Source organism: Hypomesus nipponensis, chromosome 17, assembly GCF_054491055.1.
Source record: "Hypomesus nipponensis isolate SF chromosome 17, ASM5449105v1, whole genome shotgun sequence".
NCBI lineage: Eukaryota > Metazoa > Chordata > Actinopteri > Osmeriformes > Osmeridae > Hypomesus > Hypomesus nipponensis.
In genome coordinates, this window is record NC_140377.1 from 13,583,487 (window position 1) to 13,607,391 (window position 23,905).

General features: G+C 40.6%; 1 protein-coding gene across 4 annotated transcripts in view; it reads left to right on the top strand.

Moving 5' to 3' along the window:
* Positions 1-20,950, top strand: part of uqcrc2a (ubiquinol-cytochrome c reductase core protein 2a) — a 42,694-nt gene extending 21,744 nt beyond the window's left edge. For all 4 annotated transcript variants that reach the window (XM_084676705.1, XM_084676708.1, XM_084676706.1 and 1 more), the window contains 11 exons: positions 2,080-2,144; positions 2,293-2,349; positions 6,049-6,173; positions 6,366-6,463; positions 6,739-6,796; positions 7,523-7,618; positions 7,773-7,972; positions 9,234-9,314; positions 9,419-9,495; positions 19,895-20,048; positions 20,613-20,950. In XM_084676705.1, the coding sequence (XP_084532831.1) occupies positions 2,080-2,144; positions 2,293-2,349; positions 6,049-6,173; positions 6,366-6,463; positions 6,739-6,796; positions 7,523-7,618; positions 7,773-7,972; positions 9,234-9,314; positions 9,419-9,495; positions 19,895-20,048; positions 20,613-20,696 (1,095 nt within the window). In that variant the 3' untranslated portion in view covers positions 20,697-20,950. The remainder of the gene's footprint in view (positions 1-2,079; positions 2,145-2,292; positions 2,350-6,048; positions 6,174-6,365; positions 6,464-6,738; positions 6,797-7,522; positions 7,619-7,772; positions 7,973-9,233; positions 9,315-9,418; positions 9,496-19,894; positions 20,049-20,612) is intronic.
* The last annotated feature ends 2,955 nt before the right edge of the window (positions 20,951-23,905 follow it).

The window sequence follows — 23,905 nt, forward strand, 5'->3', positions numbered from 1 at the left end:
GTGAATTTCAAGTTTTGTCTAAACACCTTTTTTAATGTTTGTTATCTTCGGGTCATTCTGACCCATCAGTCATTGTGACCAACCGTCGTATTGCGACAACTTTACCGCATACAAAAACAAAGTGAAGCATTTTCTTTTAACCGTCGGGCTGTGTCAGACTCTCACATCACAAAGAATAAAAGAAAATGCTTTTTATTTGTTTTTGTATTGGGTAAAATTGGGTAAACACAACGATGGTTCGTTGTGAACCTTTGGGTCATGTGACTTGAAGGCAGCACAAGGGTTAAACACATGAAAAATACTGAACTATGTAGTACTGAATTAAACTGAGTTAGACCATTTAAACAGTTTTTCAAAATTTGTGTTCAGGATTTATGCAATGGAGGCACTGAGTATAGCCCCTCCCCTAACACTGTAGTAACTACAGAGCACATAAGCTGTTATTAATACTAGTAGACGTATTTATTGATAGCTTATTTGGCTAAGTCATGCTAGTTACATATCGAAAAAGTGCTATTCAAGCTTGCTAACTTGCATAAAGGGAGATACAAAATTACAATTTGGTTGCAGACCGAGAAGGACAAGATTGACTGGCTACCCGGGAATCAATGTCCTCTGAATTGGCTCCTAGCCAATCCTGCTAGGGGCATCCATTTGTGTTGTAGAATCTAACCCCTTTGTTGTAGCAACCTAAACAGACACCCCCCCTAGCGTTTGAGATCTGAGAACTTAAAGATTTAAACTTATTTTAGTTACATGTAGGGGTGTCCCGATACCAAAGATTCAGTAGTCGGTTCCAATACCAGTAAAATAACACGATTTCTCGATGCCAATTTCGATACCATGGTAAAAAAAAGGATTTCCTAAGATTCCATGTACTTGAACTTGAAACATGAACTTATTTATAAAAATATTTGGAAAAATAGCAAAATGTCGTAAGACATACAAAACTTGTGCAACAGAATGTGCAACAGAATATAGCATAACAATACAGCTAAATAAATATAAATATACAGCTAACAAGATGAACATGAGCTTACCTTCTAACCAAGGTAGGCTATAGGTTAAGGTTAAAACTACAGCATAGCTAACCTAAACTACGTACATAACATAAGCCATTGTAACATTAGTGCCCACCATCTCAAACATCGTGTAACGTGTATGACAGATAAAAAAAACAGAAAAAGTGAGTTCTTTGGATGTATTCAGAACTTCGCCGCGACCACAACGAACAATGATTTATTTTGTATGATGCCAGTTGTTAGCATCGGTGCTGCGCCTCTTCTGGAACGGCTCACCTTGAATTCTTAGCTAAATTGGAAGTATTAGGGGAGTCAGGTGGCTGAGCGGTTAGTGAAGCGGGCTAGTAATCTGAAGAGTTCGATTCCCGGCTGAGCCAAATGACATTGTGTCCTTGGGCAAGGCACTTCACCCTGCTTGCCTCGGGGGAATGTCCCTGTACTCACTGTAAGTTGCTCCTGATAAGAGCGTCTGCCACATGACTAGATGTAATGTAAATGTAATGTATTACCTCCCTTGATCTGAAGAACACGGTAGCATCTTCTGCATAGTAGCTTCTAGGTTATTTCCAAACACAACTTTTTGTGCCTATGTTTTAAACAAGTCGAGGTGGGGCGATCGCTGCAGCTGCAGTTGCCATCTTGGTTTTCTGAATGTAAACGTCAACTGGAACACTCCTGAATACTGCCCCCATCAGATCCAGAAGAGGTGCAGCACCGATGCTAACATCTGGCATCGGCGCTTACGGTGCTTCAAAAAAATGGGCATCATCAGTGTTTTGTTATTTTAGCATCGAAAGGTATCGTAAGTATCAGTTCTCGTGACATCCCTAGTTACATGGCCCTAGTTACCCTAGTTACAATATTTGAAATCATTCTTAATTGTCTGGGTCGTTCGGATTTTTTTTTTTTTTTTGAGATGTGACAAACTAAACACATTTTATTGTCACAGGGACTTTAAATGTCTATATTCCACACCCTACTCGCATCTTTGCCACCGACTGAAGTCCTAAAGTACTTAAGAGTACTGCTGGTGCATGACCATTTTTGTTGTTTACAGACTACTAAGGGTGCGTCTGCATTAAGAATATGTCGGGGCGTGGAGGCAGTGGGAGGCAGTCTGAGGTCAGTCGGTGTAGTTCACCCCCCTCCCCCCCTTCTATTTCTCCACACACAGGCCACATACCCAGTGTCCCTACGTGAACCTCTCTTAATAACCTTGAGGGCTCATGTTGCACTCACACCTAATCGTGTCACACTTCTGTATCCACAGTGTAACATCATCAAGAGAGACCATGGTATACTCGGTTGAGTGCTTGAGAGACCACTTGTAAGTCACCTATTTTTGCCCTCTTCACCTGGTATTACTGTATAAGCACCCTAGAAATTCTATGTTACAAAACATGCCATTTTAAGTATTGTACTGTTAATGTGAAGTGTTGTGATTTGTTATTTATTGTGTGTCTGCCTTTTGCAAGGCACTTACCTATATTCTCTTTCGTTTATATTATTATTATTTTCCCACGCTTAAAGCGCCATACATTTTTGCACTACAGAGAGCAGGGCTTGAAATTGCGGCCATTTTGTTTGCATATGCTCTGAAATTGTATCTGTTCGGCCTCAAAATTGCTGTTAGCGTCAATTAGTATCTGGTTTCGTACTAGCAGTCTCTTTACAATTTTAATATTTGACTCGATACTACACCAAAAACTTGCAGCATTGTTGCGTTTTGTAGATATGAGCATGCTGCATCTAGCCAATGTCTTTGATTTCTTGCATGGGGTTTAAATTGTATTTTGATAACAAGTGCACAGTGCCTGTGATAACATACACACACACATGGAATTATAGATGGGGCACAGTGCCCGTTATGATGTTGGTGACTCACAGATTTTTGGACTAATAGATATAGTGCAATCCCCGTGATTTTAGCTGGTGATGACGGTTCTTCTTAGGGCTCTCACGATAATTACTTTTTGTTGCGCGATATATTGCACCAAAATTAATTGCAACAATTTTTCACGCCTGTTTGCGAGTCTGTCGCTTCACTCTTCACGTGAAATTGCGCATCGTCCATTATTGTTTACAACGTAAACAGGGCTACTTTGTTGGTGTGGCCTTTTCAACGTGAGATATACCAGGTGTGGCGTGAGGGTTAGGGTTAGTAGTTAAGGCGGTAGGTGTGTGTTGCTTAGGCGTCCGCCTTAACTGAAAAGTGCTGCGGGAAACCCTGCAGACAGATACACACACAAATTCCTGGCATTTTGAGATGTGAGCTGTTGGACAGTACTGTATTGCCATTTGCCTCAGTCAGGTTCTTTCACTGGCAGTTAGATTCATTATTTGCTGTCAATGGTAATGATATATAACCTCTTGGAGTTAACCTGGAGTTAGATGTTTGAGTCTACGGGTTAAATCAGAGCAAGAATGGTCAAAAGAAGGTTAAATTAAATGTATATTTAATAACATTGCAAATGAATGAAATCAATTAGAACGCAAACGTGTTACAAAATTAAGGTTTTAACTTTTACCTACTCTACCATGATTATTGTAAATCAGAGAGAGAGAGAGAGAGAGAGGAAGCAAGAGGTGAGGAAGGAGAAGGAGTATGGGAGCCAGAGCTGAGGAGAAACCCTCAGTAGATCAATAATCCACCGAACAATCCTTCACAATTTCCTTTATACACAAGTAGAGATGGGTATCGAGAACCGGTTCTTGTTTAGAACTGGTTCCCAGTGAACCAATTCCTTGGAATCGTCAGCCAAATTCTTTAACGATTCTCTGTGCCGTTGCACATGCGCAAACTTTTATAGTTTATTCACACTGCAGCAAACTAGGCAGAAGCGTTCTAAAGTCAAAATGACAACAACGCCACTTGTAACCCGTGTAAAAAGTCGATTTCGTCGAAGAGAGGAAATAAAACTGTAGGGGGTAATATATTGGCCAAACAACCAAAACAAACTCCCCTATGGCTTAAGGAAGATGGGAAACTGAACAGTGTATTAACATGAACCAAATAATGCCAATACCAATAGAATTCCAGGTATTTGATAGCCTGGCTGCCAGCCCAACTTCGCCCCGCCCATAAAAAAATTTGGTCGGGAAGTTGGATCTGGAGGGTCTCGTATTGGGGACAACTACATAAAACCAGGATCTGGGCGGACCAATGAAATTGCCAGGGCGGGCTTTATACGATGATGGACAGATGATCAACAGTAATGTAATCAACAACGTCACGAAAGAGCCCTTGGGTTGTTTGTTTTCAACAAACAACATATTACGTTGCTCTGATTAGTTGTAGGTCTATCCAATTGAGCGAAGAGGCATTTGTTCGGTTGAAACACGCCCCGTAGTCACAGCCCAACGGAGAGTTTTCAGACTCATATTCTGACTAGAATTATGACAACGTCAGGCTAGGTATTTGACTCTATGGGTTAAATCACAGCAAGAATGGTCAAAGTACAGTTAAATGAAATACACATTTAATAACTTTGCGAATGAATGAAATCAATTACAATGCAAACATGTTACAATATGAAAGCTTTAAATCTTACCTACTCTACCATGATCTTTGTATATCAGAGAAAAAGCAAGAGGTGAGCAAGGAGTAGGACAGTAGGACAAGGGAGATGAAGAATCCAAAGAACAATGCATTACAATTCCCTTTATACACAAGAACAACCAATCAGACCATATCTTGAATGGGGTGTGAGAGCCATCAAGTTGAGACCGTCCAGAAACTCCAGACTTAAAAATATGAGAGGTGGGGGCAGGTTTGACACCCAGCCTTACACAACAAATATCAAGAAGCATTTGAACACACAGCATGGAATGAAGTTACTGGAATGTCATGTGTTCGATGCATGCAGCAGCGCAGCTAACGTTCGCGCTTCCCCTCTAACTATTCAGAGTAGAACTAAACTGCTCAAAAGTGATCACAACCACTTGTTACTGTGTGAAGCAATTTGCCTTTATTGTGTGTTGTCGATCAAGTTATCTTCTGTCCCGTTGTTTGAAGCATACATTTTAGCTCCGGCATTCGTCTCCCATTATTGATCACTTTACGTGAACGGAGGCGTGTTATCAGCACACGTTTGCGTTGTTGTGTTAACCCATTATTAAACTGACCAAATACATTTTTAATCTATTATTACAATTTTAATTGTTTAACAGAATGGCCGATGTTTGACACTGTCATATTATATGCTCAAATAGAAGTGTAGAAGAAGAGCAATGGAAAAATGTAAATGTATATGCATACATGCTGTATATGGTATGTAGCATTATATAAAATAAAAATGTAAAAAAAACCCTGTTTGTGCTCTTTTTCCCTAGCCTGGCTGCCAGCCCAACTTCGCCCCGCCCATAAAAACATTTGGTCGGGAAGTTGGGTCTGGGGTAGCTCCGTTGGGGAAAAACTGTCTGATAACTGAATGAAATTGATGATTGATTACATTTATGAACATTATGATTAATGAAATTGTCAGGGTGGGCTTTATACAATGATGGGCAGATGATCAACAGTAACATAATCAACCACGTCACCAAAGAGCGCTTGGGTTAAATTTGTTTTCAACAAACAACATATTACGTTGCTCTGGTTGGTTTAGGTCTAGGTTGGTTTTGGTCTAGGTTTAGGTTGGTTAAGGCATTTGTTTTACGAGTTTGGTTGAAACACACCCCATACTCACAACCCAACAGAGAGTTATCATACTCGTATTCTGAATAGAATTATGAGTATGACAACGTCAGGCTACTCCCCCCCCCCCCCCCCCCTTGCCCAATAAGAGTCGATAAAAGAATCGATATGGAATCTAATTGATAAGCAGGAATTGATAAGGAATCGTAATTGTTAAAATCTTATCAATACTCATGCCTATACACAAGAACAACCAATCAGAACACATCATGACCCTTACTTGTCAACATATGACTAGCAATGCAACAGTAAGTTACACAATGATCATACTGACAATATCCTGTGTGTGATTGTGAATGGGCCTTGTGTGTGTGTGTCCTTCTCCGTCAGAGACTCTGTTATGGAGTACCTGATTAATGTGATCACAGCCCCAGAGTTCAGGCCATGGGAGGTGGAAGACCTCACTTCCAGGGTGAAGATAGACAAGGCCCTGGCCCAGCAGTGCACACAAATAGGTCTGCTCCACTTCTTAACTGTGCACACCTTATTTCTGACATTTCAGATTTTTGTTTACTTATCATGAGGTTTTATTTTAAAGAACACTGATGCTCAAGTGTAAACTGTGAAAAGATTAAGTCAAGACGTTCACTGTACCCTTTTGTCTCCTCACATCTGAATGTGTTTGGCGTTCTTACTGTTCCTTGCAGGTGTCCTTGAGAAGCTGCATGAAGCTGCGTACAAGAACGCCCTCTCCAACTCCCTATACTCTCCTGACTACATGGTCGGCCGGATCACTCCGGAAAAGGTAAGGCTGTTGTTGTTCTTTGTTGTCCTTGGCAGAAATGGGTGAGCTAGTTGTGATTGTTTTGCTTGATGCTTGGATTTCAGGTGTAGAGGACTGTTTTGCCATGATGCTGATGGGCAACTGTCAAACCTTGCTCAGTTTGTGAAAGCATTCGTATAGAATGTGGTTCAATGGTGATAGGATTGTGCTGTTAAAGGTTACCTTGCATAACCAAATGCCTTTCTATTGTGAGGCCATTCAGAAATGTGTCCCATTTTATCCCCCCTCTCCTATAGCTGCGGTCCTTCATTGAGAACAATTTCACCAGTTCAAGAATGGCCCTAGTAGGACTAGGTGAGTTTCTGTCTCATCTCCTTGATTATCCAAGGGCACCCTGATCTTAGTTCTCATCTGGCAAGCCTAAGGGGTGCCCTGGGCTCTATTGGCTGACGGCCTGACAAGGAGGGTTATTTCAGTTTGTAAATGCCCCCTTCCTCGCCACTGTGTGTTCTCTTCTTAGAATGTGTGGATCAGATTTGGCCTCCGTCTACAGACGTAGAGATGATCTGTATGGGGTGTCAGTACTGTATGCAGTTTGAGCTCTACAGTGTGAGGGAATTGACATGCACTGGCATGTTTAAAGCTATGCTGCGGACCTAGGTCCAACACCCTCTTCACTGAGGATAGACGTTTTTGTTAGGTTTTTATTTCATTTATGTATTTTTACTTTTTATGTTTTCTTTTAAGGAACAATGTGATGTCAACCAGACACAAAACACACTTGAAAGGAAAATAACAAGGGGAGGATCCATCTCTTAAATAAACAACAAAATCTATAGACAAACATACACACGACATGCGAACACCGGTTGACACACATCACTTTTGTACCCAACTACCCATACATATTTTCATACTTATGAACACACACCTATGCGTGTACACACGTGCATATTCATATTGCATACCGGTAATGATCCTGAACTTGGAAGAAAAGAACATTATTTTAAATTGGACTGAGGATAGACTTAAATGTTTGTTTTAGGATTTCTGTGTTTTGACCTTCTCTGACCTTCACAGGGGTGAAACACTCGGTGCTGAGGCAGGTGGGGGAACTGTTTCTTGGTGGACGAGGTGGGGCGGGAGCAACTGGTGCCAAGGCTCACTATCGTGGAGGTAAGGCGTGTGCATCACTTGTCGACCTGGGTGGTGGGAGAGCGTCATGGAATCGCAAGGTCGCTTTCCTACTTTTTGGGTAGCTTTGTCCCAGTGAGTATTAATGGCATGAGTGTGCTCACACGGTGGTTAATCATTTCACTGTGTATACCAGGCGAGTTGCGAATGCAGAACGGCGACAGTCTGGTTCATGCACTGATCGCCAGTGAGGCTGGCATTGCAGGATCGTCGGAGGCCAACGCCTTTAGTGTGCTGCAGAGGGTTCTTGGAGCTGGGCCGCATGTGAAGAGAGGCTCCAATGTCACTAGCAAACTGAGCCAGGGCATTGCCAAGGCAACCACAAAACCTTTTGACGTGAGTGACCAGTCAAGCCCTAGCCATATCTGTTGTTATGGTTTCATGAATGCTTAATGCTTAATACAAAATGTTTACAAAATGTAGAGTTATGGCAATATTTTTACAATATGACATCCGTTTGATCACTCGGCGACCTACTCTGCACCTGCGTCATGCGGCATTCACAGAAATCGCTTGATCTGGGTTAACTAAATTGAATGTACAACAAAGAAAATTATTGAAAATGTTTAATGTTTTGGAAATAAATCTATAAATTGAATTTCATGGGGTGGGGGAAAAAATCGATTCACATTTGAATTGCGATTCAGTCTTCTAGCGTTTCACATCGATTCACAAATGTAAAAAATCAATATATTTTAAAATATGTTATTATTTATTTATTTATTTTATTAAAACATTTCTTTTGATCAAAAATTGTGAATCAATTTTTAATGACCCCAAGAATCTAATCGTGAGGTACCAAAAGATTCCCACCCCTATGAATTTCAGTTTCATTTAAAATGTCGTTCAAAATATCGTAATACGTATTGTATTTGTACACCCAGTATTGTGATGCGTATCAAATCGTGTGCTGAGTGTATTGTTACACCCCCAGTCAGTACCCAACTCTAGGTATGCACACAAGTGTTCCGCTCAGGTGTTAAGTCAAGCAATTTTTGTGCCAAATTTCACCTTAACATTTCCAATTAAATGGCAGTTAATTTAGAATTGTAAAGAACTTAGATTCCTTATCCAGAATTAAGATTACGTTTGTACACCTCTTATATGACAGAGAACTCTGGAAGTGTTACAGACAAACTCACTACATAAACCCACTGCTGTCCGTCTCATTAATGTTAATCAAAGAACAAAAGAAAAAGAGAAAATTACTGCTCTTGATTGAATAACAAATATAGCTTTAATAAGGATTAATTTAAAGTAAATAAAGTTTATGTTTGATAAATGAGATCTCTGATTGTAGTCCTTGAAAATCCCCCAAAAAGTGCTTGAAAGTCCTTGAAAGTACTGGAATTTCATTATACAGTATCTGTACGAACCCTTGTTATGGCTTGGTAAATTGTCTCTCCAAATATAACTGCTTTTATTTCCTGTGGAAAGAACCATTGGGCTGAGTATTTGGGAGGACCATTTATGCTAAAGTCATTACTTAGTGAGTTATAAATCTTTGGACGAGTGCTGATTCATTGTGATGGATTTTGATTGGGTTGTGTATGTCAATGAGGTACCATAATCCTTGTAACTACACTATCATCTGCAGGCTACAGCCTTCAATGCCACATACTCTGACTCTGGCCTGTTTGGAGTCTACACCATTGCCCAAGCAGATTCTGCCAGAGAGGTACAGCACAGAATGCATTAATCAGCCTCAAATTCCGCTGTTACAGTACATCAAGGTGCAGTGAGTGTTTCATTCCCTGTATCTGAATGTCCCTGCTACCCCAGGTGATCAAGGCCAGTATTGCCCAGGTGGTGGGCATAGCCCAGGGAAACCTGTCTGAAGAGGATGTGAACAGAGCAAAGTGAGTTTGGGGGGGGGGGGGGGGGGGGGTCCTGCTCACCATTATTGGCACCCATGAAGTTTATGAACATATTGTGGAATATCTACTGAAGAAAATGTATCAAGTGAAACAACATATTACTACAGATAGCTTGTGTTTGATACAAAACAGCAAATGATAAAGAACATTTTAAAAGATAAACATTATGAGGAAAACATAATGCTTGCTGTGTCAATGGTATTGGCACCCTTTGATGCAAATCAGCATGGAAACCCAATTTGGCTCACCCATTGTAAATCACAAATGAGGATCACCTGGGATGAATTGCCTCCACCCATGTGACATGAATTAGCCAATGAATTATCATATTGGTGTTTTAAAAAGCCACCAGTTATTCCCTCTTCATGTGTGACAATGGTAAAGACAAAGGAGCTGTCTGAGGACACCATAAATGCTAGCATTTGTAAGCACAAGACCTCCAAAAGGCCATCTCCAAAGACCTTGGTATCCCTGTTTCAACGATGCGTAATGTTATTAAGAAGTTTTCCAGGCATGGAACTGTCAAGAACCTCCCTGGACATGGGGAGGAAGAGAAAAATTGATGACAGAAGTCTTCAAAGGTTGGTGTGAATGGTGGAAAAAACACCACGTCAAACATTTAAAGACCTGGGGTTTCATTTATAAAGCTTGCGTACGCACAAAACGGGGCTGAAAATGTGCGTACGCTACTTTCCTCTCAAAGGTTGTGATTTATAAAAAACAAACTTGACGGGAGAATGTGCGGTCCTCCACGCAAACTCTGACCCTCTCGTAAGCCTACGCACATTTAGGAAACATTTGGAATTGGCGATGCAGATGACCGTACTGTAGTCAGACTGCAGAAAGGAAATGTGGGAAGAACGATTACTCGTAATATTTATATATTTTGTTTTCCTCACACGTTTTTTTCACTCGATTTCATCATTAATATGACGATTTAATCCAACAGTATTATTTTACCTGGTACTGAGTGATAATTGTTCCATAAACACCTTGTACAATCAACTAAAATTTTTAATCAAAATCCAGCGCTGTCTCACCATCATATTGTCCACTACCGGAGTGCAGGAGGGGGAAATGCCCGACTGCATGGAATGCAGATAACATCACATATCCTACCTTTACATAACTGCGGAATACAGTGTATAACTAAATATATTTATTTAATACTGTGCATATATCATCATGTCAAAAACTGGAAACTGGTCGTTAAGTTCCTGCGCAATCGCTACACTACGTCCTCGTTATCAGTCCAGACTTTAATAGACTACTGTTCATAACCAAACGCTTTTATTTTCAAATTGTATCTCGACTCGCGGTATCACTGGCACAGTTGACTCCACTCGCACAGTTTTTTTTAATTGGTGATCTACCGGCCACCAAATTTGAGTTTTCGGGCTCCACCAATAAGCTAACAGTGTCTGAGAAGTTGTCATGCGCTATGATTCACCGTAAAGAACAATCGCATGCCAGAGTCATGCTGAGATACAACATTAGCATTCATGAGTGTGCTTGCACGCACACTTGTGGGTAATCAGTGATTTATAAAGGGAACATTACAGTTGTGCGTACGCACGGTTTTATAAATCGGAATTTTTGTGTGCGTACGCCATTTAAGGCTTTTGGGCGTATGTACACTTTTAGTAAGAAACCTAGTCACAGTTTTATAAATGAGACCCCTGAAGACCAACCAGGAGCAGTCTGGTGTAATTGTTTCAACAAGTACCATAGGCTGCATACTAAACAAAGCGGGGCTTTATGGGCGGAGGCCAAGGAAGAAAAGACACAATTGATCTTCTTGAAAGAGAACTTGGACAAACCTCAAGACAGATGAAACAAAAGTGGAGCCTTTTGGTAATGCACACAAACAGTATGTTTACAGTCGGCGCAATGAAGCCTTTAAGAAAAAGAACACCATAGCAACAGTCAAGCATGGTGGAGGATCCATAATGCTGTGGGGCTGCTTTGCTGCATCTGGTACTAGAAGCCTTGACTGTATCACAGGCATTATGAAATCAGAAGATTATCAAGCAATTCTAGAGCGAAATGTCTTGCCCAGTGTAAGGAAACTTGGTTTGAGGCAAAGATCATGGGTCCTCCAGCAAGAAAAGACCCAAAGCACACCTCCAAAACCACGCAGGAATGGTTGAAAGGGAAAAAATGTACTGTTTTAAAATGGCCAGCAATGAGTCCTGATCGCAATCCAATTTAGAATCTTTGGGGGAAGCTGAAATTTGCCATTGGAGAAAGGAACCCTGCGAATGTTCAAGAGCTTGAGCATATTGCAAAGGAAGTGTGGGAGAAAATACCACCCGAGACGTGCAAGAAGCTTATAGATGGATATAAGAAACGTTTGGAGGCTGTCATCGCTGCCAAAGGGTGTGCAACCAAATATTAAGGAGGGGTTCCAATATTAGTGCACATGCTGGTTTTCTGTTGGAATACCCCTGGAATTACAAAATCTATGTTGAAATAACAATTGTCTTTGTTAAATTACTTTGGAGTTCCAATTAAAAGATACTGCTGATATAAATGTTGTACATTTCCATTTATTTCTGAAGACATTCCCTCAGTTGTGCAAAACATGAAGGGGTGCCAAAAATAGTGAGCAGGACTGTATGTAATCGCAATGTCTGTCAAATGATTTGTTTTTTTATCCTGAATGATTGTGCATTGTAAAGTATTTTTTATTTGTTCAATGTACCGTAAAGGGACTTTCTTACTTTTTTGGTAAGAAACAAATGCTTTCTTTATGCAAATGTCGGTATATTGTTGTATATCAATTAACCTGTTTCCGGTCCAATCCCGCCCGTGCGACAGAACCGAGCCCCCCTCCTGCCCAAGTTACTGCGCACTCACTACTAAAACGTATATTTTTAGACTGCTACACATTCCATACATCTTTGGAAAGCTAAGATTCTCATGCTTGCATTGCTGTAATCCATTTCAAGATCAAGTTACAACAGCAAGTACAGTCAATGTATTTTTTCGGTGACCAATATATAAAGAAAGCCAAAGCAAAAAGTTGTACCCACCCTAAAAGGTTCAGATTGGTCCAGGTATGCAAACAACCCATCAAAAACATGATCTGCTTACATTTCCAAAGGTCCAAAGTATCTAACAATGTCGAGTAGTTGTCCAAGCAATGAATTATATCCACACTTAGCCACGATCTTGTTGCTTCATTCTGCCTTCGCAAATTTTTTTTTTTCAGTCTCTCTCGCACTATTACTCATAGGAGTAGATGTGCTTCGAGTATTTGAGTGGATAGTCTTAAAATGGCCGCTACACTCTGCCCTTTCGATTGACACCTGTTGACCCAATAGGAGCTTGCATGCCCTGGTGACGTAGCCTGGTCCTAACCAGACCCTCGTACATTTCATTTGTTCAGAGGGTCTGGGATTGCTTCATTGACAAGCGTTAACTTCCTTGAAGGCGGGTCCTCTGTAGAAGTTTAAAACTATTGGATCTGCCCAGAGCCACTCTGATTTGCCATAACCAATCGCAAGCGTTCGCCTTAGCCAACTCCTTCACCACTACTGTAACGGAGCTAGCTGCCGTAGCTAGAAAATCAAACTTTTCCCGAACCCTGTGGGGAGGAGGGCCAGAACATCACGGCCACCAAGAAAACTCAGTAAGGAATGTTCTTGCTCCGGCTTTAACTTATGGATATTCGGCAGCGTTGCTGCAACCGCAGAATAGCTTCGCTTGCATCTTTCTCTGCCGCCATTACTGAACTACTCAAAGTAGTGCACGACATTAACGTCATTGTTCTCAGCCACTCCCTCTGTTCGCTGATTGGACCTACAAAAAATGTGTTTCTGAAAACCGACTTCAAAGTCAAACTCCCAGACCTAGTACAGAAGCAAAATCCAAATTTGAGCGGAAGTACGTAGGAGGGCAGAGCCAGGCTACTGGTGACGGCCCTCAAAAGCCAACTAGGTCTGTGCGTCCTGCCCCCCACACACACACACAAAAAGACACACACACTCGTTCTAAACAAATTTCTCTAACTGGCTTTTACTGGCTCTGAAATTAGCTTGTTAGCCTTGGAGCTAAGGAAATGCTGTAAATGCTAATACCCAACATGCTAGGTATCTGTGGAGCCTTCAAAATAAAAGTCCCGGGAATAGTATAATAGACACGAGCTGTGTTTCTTGTGCGTCAATCCTGGGAATCAGATAAAGCACTCCAGTGTGTTCATGCTTCAGTGTTTGTGTTTCAGCAATACTAATGGGGGATTTAGCTATTATATATGATAGTTCTAAGTACCACCTTTCATTAGAGATAACAATTATGAAAAAGAATACCTTTTTATCCCAAGTATTTTACCTTGATTACAAAGCGTCATTTTGGAGTCTCCAAAAGGCCCTTTTAGAAAATGGCTGGATGTACTCTTATAAAAACGTGTCAAATATGAATATATTGTGGTATTATGTTTGACTTTTGACTTGAATTGGGTAAGGCTTCAAGCTGTGGTCCAATTCTGTCTTCCAGCTAATACCTACCACCTTTAGGCCTCTTCAGGCCTCTGTTTTCAGAACAAAATCTAGGCGGATATAGAAACTTTCAATTTCCTTGTGTTCAAGCTTCTATTACTCAACACCAGTAGGACTTACAGGGGTCCTGGCAACAGGGGAAATAACTTCAGTGTCACCTTTCAAAGAGACCATTTATTCATGTACTCCAAATGGTTCAAGAACAGCTTTCAATTTACTTTGGACATGCTGTTTAGGCATTTTCAGGCAAATTTAACAGGATTCTTTTAACAACACAAAACAAATATTCTTGAAAGATGGGTAATATTTGTATTTTGATTTGTCTGGCCATAATACTCTTCTGTAACATCTGACTCACTACCTGCATTGTGGGTAAAAAATAATAATACAACAAATATGCTGTTAAAAGTAGGGATGCATGATATATCGGCGGCCATATCGGTATTGGCCGATAAATGTATATTTTTAGTGTTATTGTTATCGGTCCAATAAGAACATTTCATCAATAAATTTAAACTGATAAATTATGGATTATTTCCACCCATTGAAACACTTATTTATTCTGTCAAACAATATTTTATTTATAGAAAAGAAAGTCGGCCATAGGAATGTATAATTGATTGTAAAATGTAGAGGTCCCTTGACATGCTATTTGTAGATGTTTTTACATAGGCCTTAGTGGCCCCTAATACTGTATCTGAAGTCTCTTTCCCAAAATTCAGGCTTGCTGCAGAATTAGAGCCACTACGAGCAGTCCCACAATTAGCTTTCCTCGGGACGTGCCGTTGCTGTGTCTGTTGCTTTAAATGCTAATGAGGAGGAGAGGTGGCACCATGCGCTATTGTGGATGTATTGCAGTGGCTCGTATCCCCTTTGCTGTAAGATGCCTCAAATTTTCCCCTTCTCATCTGATCACCCTGGTTTGCAGAGGTGCACACTCAGTCATTTCAATAAGGGCTAAGGCGGATATTGCACGCGCCGTAACACCAACAGCAGAACGGTTATCCAAATAACAAAGAAGTGTACAACACTCGCGTTACAGTGTGTGTATTCACACACATACATGATGCTATCTACCTTCACATTAACGACAGTAACTGAGCTGTTAGCTCCAGCGCTAATGGTAGCTAATGGTGGTCCACATTCTAAGGGTAGCAAGCTAAGTAACCATATACAGTAAAGCAACAAAATGATATAGCGGTAGTTGACTTACTGTCCATTTGTAGCCGGACCAAGGAGAGTTGGTACTGATCCAGATTTTAATTTCAGACGGTCAGCAAGGCCAACTTTGTATTGGCCCAAGTTGAGGAAACAGTCGGCTGAAATGTTTGGCGCAGCATACAAAACTTTTGGAAGTTGTGTCGGCACATTTCCAAAGAAAATCAAATTAAGACACTGGTTCTTCAGAGGCTCGGATGAAGGAAATAAAAAAAGACTTGTTTTTATTTGTACATCCAAACAGTGAGCAACTGTTATGCTTTGTTAGTTTGCAAGCCATGATGTCTCTGGAGGAAAAAACAATATCGCACTCGCACGGTTGTAGCTCAGTATCTCATGGGTGGGACAGATTCTTTGGGCGAGCAAAGCAGAGAAAGGGGAGGTAACCTTCCTCCTTTATGACGACACAAGGAGAGGATTTTCAAAACCGAGCATTTGAGCTTTCATTTTCTCAAAGGCAGAGAAGAATACCCAGGGCTTGGTTTACACCTATCAACATTTCTAGCCACTGGGGGACCAAACGCAGGCTGGGGAAACTTATTAATGTTAAATAACTTCTTAAAGGTTGTCATGGGACCTTTAAGAAATCTGATCCTTTTGGTAATGTAAAGATCTAGATGTTTTATGCAGTTAAGGTTTTAATAAAAGCACTTGTCCACTGTATTGGTTTGCCTTTTGTTTTTGTAATCAGACCACGCTTTGTATTTATCGGCATGTATCAGTTATTGGCTTCCAAATATAGTTATTGGTATCTGCCAAAATGTTCATATCGGTGCATCCCTACTTAAAAGTAATTTGTGCTAACTTTGACAGCCCTAATAATCACTGACTCAAGTGATGGTATGGTATCACTGTGGTATACACCTCTGACACCTGGCTAGGCATCGGCCGGTTTCAAGGTATACCGCGATTTGAAAAAATCACGGTTTCAATACCTCTCTAATTTTCTGTTATACTGTTGCTGTGGTATGAGCTGTTATTTATTTATTTTGGTATCATCAAAGACTGTGTGAAGGAATCCCTCAGGTTTTATGCAGCGAGAAGATGTATAGAATAGCCTCACTACCAGGTGTATAGAATAGCCGAAGGAGGGGCACCCCTGGAACTTTTCCCTGCAGTATGGGAATTTTTCTGGTACCGAAAAAGGCCATGGATGAAGGAAATACAACTTGTACGTGTTTAAGAGTGGTTACCATGGATGATGACAAGCTCTCATGCGCAACCCGCCCTCTCCAGAGGATTCAGAACGCAGCAGCCAGCCTGGTCTTCAACGCACCCAGACGCTCCCATGTCACTCTGCTCCTCATCTCCCTTCACTGGCCACCCATCCCAGCCCGTATCAGATTCAAGACTCTGGTACTGACCTTCCGGTGAACGGGACTGCACCTGCCTACATCCAGTCTCTAATCCAGCCTTACACCCCCACCCGCTACATACGGTCTCCTTTTGACAACCGTCTGGTGGTCCCAACTCTCGAGCACCCACTCCCATACCTGTCAACACTCCCGTTTTCGCCGGGAGTCTCCCGTATTTCACACCCATCTCCTGCCCCCCTCCCGTTTTGTAATTTCTCCCGTGAAACTCCCGTAATTTGTATGGCCAAACCTCATTATATAAATATTCACATCAATATATAATTTCAATGCTGTCCAGTTGCCAGATCTTGTATGAAACGCATCCTACTCACCTACTACATAGGCTATCATACAATTTTCAACCCATTTGTAACCGCAACCAGAGCCCGTCTATATTAACTACATTCTCTGCCGCAACCTACAACCCAGTTGCGCTGTTGATATCTCCGCAGGTAGGCGGGAGAATTTGAAAAAACATGGTTGATTTTTGATACAGAATCACTTGTAGAAATGGCAACAGTCTCAGGTGGTGCTACAGAAAAAAAAAAAAATATATATATAGCTGCAAATTAACAGTAGGCTACACAGTAGCGGACTGGCCATTGGGAGCACCTGGAGAATTCCCGATGGGCCGAAGCACTTCTGGATGACTTATAATTCGCTTGCCTTATATATTTTTTTACAACTGATAAAAATTTCGGCAGAAGATTGAGCGACACGGTTGGCCAGCAACACGGTTGGCCGGCCCCCCCTTTCCCCCCGGACAGTTGGTCTATTCCAAATGAATGTCTATGCACACAGCAGTGACACTGACATATAGAAAGCTAGCTAGTAGAGACAATATAAAGATGGAAAACCAGGCCAAGAAACTTAAATGTAATTACCTTCACTGGACAATGTTTTACCAATTGAAAAGGCGGCTATGTTTGTTTGTTTTACATAAAGCCTCAAAAACGTTTTCGCTCAAATCAGCCACAAAAAATGTGCTCGCTCGCTATGCACACTCGCATTAAGCCATTAAGCATTAGGGCCGGTCTGGATCAAAGTCCAGGGCCTATTTTTACTCCCAGTCCGTCCCTGACAGTAGGCTACATGGACGGAGGAATTTAATGTCTAATCAGCAACAACAAAAAAATCTCCCGGATTTTGGTACTCCAATGTTGACAGGTATGCCCGCTCCCAACCCAAGATCTTCTCCTGTCTGGCCCCCCAATGGTGGAATCACCTCCCCACCTCCATCAGAGATACTGACTGTCTCCCTACCTTCAAGAAAAGGCTCAAGACGCACTTGTTCCAGGAGTACAACAGTACTTTGGAAAGATTTGTTGGATCGGATGTTAGTTTATTTCCTCCAGGAACACAAAGACACTTACCGAGGGACTTGTTGCACTTGTTGGTTAGTTGTAACCGAGTTAACTCCTTGTACTCGCTGTAAATTATATTATTGTTGCTTGCGTTCCTACAGGTACACTCTTGCACTTTTGAGGTTCATGTTGTTTAATTTGTAACTTGTTTAACTACTTGCTCTTATGTTTCTTCCCATTGGCACTTGGTTGCATATCACAATGTATGCTCATGTTTTGGCTTCCCGCAATGTTTTTGGGGGTTATCTCGTTTATGATCATTGACCTATGCACTTTTTGTAAAGCAAAAAGTAAGTTGCTTTGGATAAAAGCATCAGCTACATGAATAAATATAAAATGTAACTATCTAGTTTCACATTACACCAGAGCCATAGAAAAATATTTTTTCTGGGGAAGAGCAGATAGGCCTACTACAAGTTTCTCAAATCTCACTTATTTGCTGTGAGACTCACATATTTCAACCATTTCTCACGCTGTGAAGAGCAGATTTCTGCAGAGTTTATAGTTGTCTTGAGTTATACAGAGTTAAACAAATAATAAGAAACATAAACTTGAGAGCCCGGCTACTTCATTTCTGCGATTTAGTAAAAGAAAATTAGGGCCTACATTTAGCTGGCTTCATGTATATACATTTAAGTCTTCCACCGTCTGTGTGTGTATAAGTTAAATTAAAACAATATTTATGCATTGTTCTTTTTAGTAAAAATGAATAAATAGAATTGATAGTGTTTCCGCTATGTTGGCGGCCCGCCACGGCTAAATTTCTGCCGCCACTGTATCAGAAATAGGGCTGTACAAAATTTTTGGCCATCTATCTGCCGTGATTGTTAGAGTGCATGTCGGAGAATGGCACGGACACGCGCTTCACAGCGCAGTTGAGATTGCGTGTGTGCGTCCTTGAGAACTGTAAGTCTTATAACTTATGTTGTCAGTTAATTTAACCCTTGTGCTGCCTTCGGGTCACATGACCAAAAGGTTCATAACAAACCATCGTTGTGTTTACCCAATTTTACCCAATACAAAAGCAAATAGAAATAATGTTATTTTAACCTTCGCAATGTGGGGGGTCTGAGACAGCCCAACGGTTAAAAGAAAATGCTTCACTTTGTTTTGTATGCGGTAAAGTTGTCGCAAACAACGGTGGGTCACAATGACTGATGGGTCAGAATGACCCGAGGAGAACACAAGGGTTAAGCCTGTTATTGTATTTGTCTATAGTTCTTGCATATTTAAATTAAGCTAACTGGTGATTTTATGTTTGTAATCTTCCCCTGCTCGCCGTTGCTCACGTTGCCGTTGCTCACGTTGCCGTTGCTCACGTTTGTATTTTAGGTGCATTATTCTGAAGTCGTTTTAATTAATAAATAGTGGGTATATTGTTATTTGCTACAGAATGCTTAGCCTATCAAAATAAAATGAAGCAGACGGTGTACATGCTTCCGAGTGACCTACTTTAATCGATAGGCTAGGCCACTGACCATTTACAATAAGTTGTTACGTCAATTATTCATTGGCAGCATTTATGCCATTTACAACATACTTTGAGTGTAAGGTGTCTTAAAGTAGGCAATATTTATTTCTTTAGGGGAAATAGGACGAAAATATGTGCAATATTACATTAGCTATTAGACTACTACATGAACCTGTTCCGAAATATAGGATTAGCACTTTGTTTTGGCCGGGGCGGGGGGTTCGGACAGACCTGCCCCCACTGCTAAAAAAAATCCTAGAGGAAACACTGAACAATTTAATGTTGTTAAATGTTATGTTTACTGCTGTTCAAACCATTTAATGTTTTTTTAAAATAAAATATATTGTTTTCAACAAAAATATTTTTGAGATGTAATTGTGATACCGTGGTATTGTTTATCAAGGTTGTCATACCATCAAAATCTGAAACCAGCCCATGCCTACCCCTGGCATGTGTGTCACCCCTTGCCCTTAGGAACCAGGTGAAAGCAGAGTATCTGATGTCCATGGAGAGTTCAGCATGTGTGCTGGAGGAGCTGGGGGCTCAGGTCCTGGCCAGCGGGGCCTACCAGGCACCAGAGAACATCACACAGTGCATTGACACAGTCAACCACACTGATGTGGTCAATGTGAGTAGCCATTATGTCGGAAAAGTTAAATATGTAACTGTTATCCTATAAGAATGATTCCCTGGGTTTGACCACTATCTTATTGGAGAGGCCATAAAAGAGTTAATCATATGGTCAAACTTAGGAGTCAGAGAGCGCCCACACTCAGATACGCACACGTGCGCCAGGTTTATGCAAGGGAGCCAATGAAAGAAGAGCCCCATGCATGCCTTTGTATTAGCCAATAACAGTTGAGCGGTTCTGTTTTAATAGCTTGCTAGCACAACTTTGTAGCACAAAGGCGTGTGATGTTTTTGTCTCCTTGTGGGCCGGCTGCAAGCAATAAAGCTTTCTTAAACTTGTTCACCGACTGACTGTGCAATGCTTGATAAATTAATATTTCTGACAGCATACCAACAGTCAGTCAAATTGTTTCACTTCAAATGGCCCCAATATCTTCACTCCTGGTAAAATTGTATCTGTCACTGGTCCGTGTTAAGTTCATATTTGTTTTATCATGGTCTTTTATGTAGATATGAGGTTAAAGTGAATTTATTTTCGTTCTTCCTTTTTCTTGTCTTCCAGGCTGCAAAAAAGTTTGTGGACAGCAATAAAACCATGGCAGCCAGTGGACACCTCTTTAACACACCCTTCATTGATGAATTATGAAATATGATTTAACTACAACAACTAATACACCTTTATTTAACATTTGAACATGGGAATGTTGTGCCTAGCTGCTTACCGAAGAAAAGGAGGATGTTCCCCTAACCCATGTCCTCCCTCTGCAAATGATAATCCTCTGGTAGCAATCGTTAAAGTTGTTCACAAATAACCGTAAACAGGGATCTGGAGTAATAATAATGTTTTTCTGTCCATTTCACTGTATACCTGATGTAAATTCATTAAAATATATAAGGTTATCAATGGTAATGGTATTAGTTCAAATTTACATTGCATGTTAGTACAGTCATGACCAACAGGAGGCGACAATGCAAAGACTAATCTGTTATTATAGGAGACTTGACACATTTAAAAGCAACATGCATGCAGGTATTACACTATGGAAGCAAATCGTGACCAAAATTCAAATGAAAATGCATTTCCAGAAATGCTTTTTCATTTTAAGAATGTGGCTGCATTATTTGACTCATAAATAAAATGAGTAGTCAATCATTCTATTTGCATTTTGATTTTCTTCTTTAAGACTGCTCATTCTTTCACTTAATTAAAATGAAAACGAAAAAGACATTTGAAAATTAATTTTCTAAATATGCCCCAGCAAATAGATACCAAAATTCGATTTGAAATGTAAAATTCGAAAATGAAAACGCATTTCCAGAAATGCGTTTTCATTTTAAGAACGTGGCTGCAAAATCGTGACCACAATTCAAATTCAAGTTCATTTCCAGAAATGCATTTTCGTTTTTGTGTTCTGCCCGCAAAGAACTGCCCGTAATTCGAAAACGAAAATGCATTCTGAGCTGCGCAGCAGAGTGACGTCAGTAGCCTCTCTTCTTCAGCTCCCTGCGGACCGAGCTACCCATCTTGTTCGGTAGGGGGCGGTGTGCACATACGCATTGCATTACATGACAACATTTGCCGGCAAATTGACTGAATTGCCGAGTTTTTAGAGGACGCATCACAGATTATGGCGCTCCCTCTAATTGTGCAGATACTTGTAAGGTATTTTCTTGTGTGCTTTTATTGTGACAGGGGTGTGTGGTTCTGACGTTGGAAGAAAGTGAGTGGAGTGAAATGCTATGTGTGGGGGAGATACAGTAAAGATGTACAAAGTGTATGGGGCTCAAACTGACAAAGGTATCTGAATTTGAATATGAAAGTTAAGAAATATTTGTGTGTCGAATTTCATAAAACTGAAATATTTTGCTGTTTAATATATAATATCTGAATTATTTGTATGCCGAATTTAATTACACGGAATTATTTGATCCAAAAATACACATTTCAAAAATTCAGATTCTTGAAATTCAGATTCTTGAAATTCAGATTCTTGAAATTCAGATTGCTGAAATTCTGATTCTTGAAATTCAGATTGCTGAAATTCAGATTCAGATTGCGGAAATTCAGATTTTGTCTGAAATAGGCCAAGGGTGAAACAGCTTGCTTTAGGGAAAAGCAGACGATTTCAGAACGACCGAACTTTACCTCAGAACAAAAGCTCCGTTGCTCATTGGAGGAACAGTATTGAGCAAGTGCTTATGAAACTTGTAAACACTTGTCTTCTCCTTTGCCAAAATCGGCAGTTACTGTTACCAAGTGAGTCGAGACAGACTCGGAGGGCGGCGGAGACCGATGGAAGACGTGGAACAACTGGCAAAGCTATAGCCTATATATTTATGTTTCGTTGTTTTCTTTTCTGTGTTGGAGTTCTTTTAAGAGCTTGATGCCATCAACATCCAGCCTGATTTAAAATCATGAACTTAAATTGTGTCTCTTAATTATAATACCCACACAGAAAATCCAGGTTGAATCAAGTAGCCTACTGTATTGCTAATAGCCAATTTTGGATGGTCAAGCATATTTTTCATTGTCTCCTTATTCCTATCAAAGTCAATGTTCAGCCTATAGGCTATCTTCATTTGCCAAGTGACATTTCATATCGGTTATGGTTAGTGAAATATTTTCTTTCTGAGAGATCGGACATAGCCTATTTAACAGCATATAAGGAGTTATCTATCAGAATATATCTGTAGTGCGGCCGGGTGTGATTTGATTCATCGTCCACACATCATCTGGAAGTCAGTTTCGATCAAATACCAACTATCTCCATACTACATCTTGCCGACGTATCTTATACACATCGGGCCGACGTCGGCAAAAAGTATGTGTGCTATCCCAGACGATCTGGGTCTTCCTCAAGCAACTAGCAACTCAGTTTGTTCTACTTGGTCACGGGCATCAGACTCAGATATATTATTAGTTTCTACCAGCTCAGCTAATTCTATCAGTGTATGCACAATTTGAGGGAGCGCCATGATCTGTGATGCGTACTCTAAAGACCCGGCAATTCAGTCAATTTCTAGGCAAATGTTGTCATGTAATGCAATGCGTATGTGCACACCGCCCCCTACCGAACAAGATGGGTAGCTCGGTCAGCAGGGAGCTGAAGAAGAGAGGCTACTGACGTCACTCTGCTGCGCCGCGCAGAATGCATTTTCGTTTTCGAATTATGGGCAGTTCTTTGCGGGCAGAACACGAAAACGAAAATGCATTTCTGGAAATGCATTTGAATTTGAATTGTGGTCACGATTTTGCAGCCACGTTCTTAAAATGAAAACGCATTTCTGGAAATGCATTTTCGTTTTCGTGTTCTGCCCGCAATCATTTTCGAATTTTACATTTCAAATCGAATTTTGGTATCTATTTGCTGGGGCATATTTTGAAAATTAAATTTCATGCATTTTCATTTGAATTTTGGTCACGATTTGCTTCCATATTACACTGCTGGTAGCTTAATTTAAATAATATGTAACCACGTGACAAATCTGTCAAATAAATACACTAGCCGACGGCTGAATGTTTGACAAGGATTTGAAGTGTGGACTAAATCTGTACCCCGGCATATTGCCATTTAATCATCCCTCTGAGTTCCAAAGTAAAAAAAAAAAACGTGCAAGATCTTGCTGATAATTACTAACACTACAAATAGTAGCCATGCCACTCATGTATGAAAAGAAACGTAATTTACATTAGGTAGCTGAATGAAAAGGTAATCATTCTGGTCTGTCTTCGGGTGGAATCATGAGAACCTTTGGAAATAAAAAGTATGCCTTCACAGTTGTGTTTTTCATCATTCAAAGATTTATTCTTGGAATAGTTATGAATCGATGCCCACAATGCCTGGAGTGCCACGG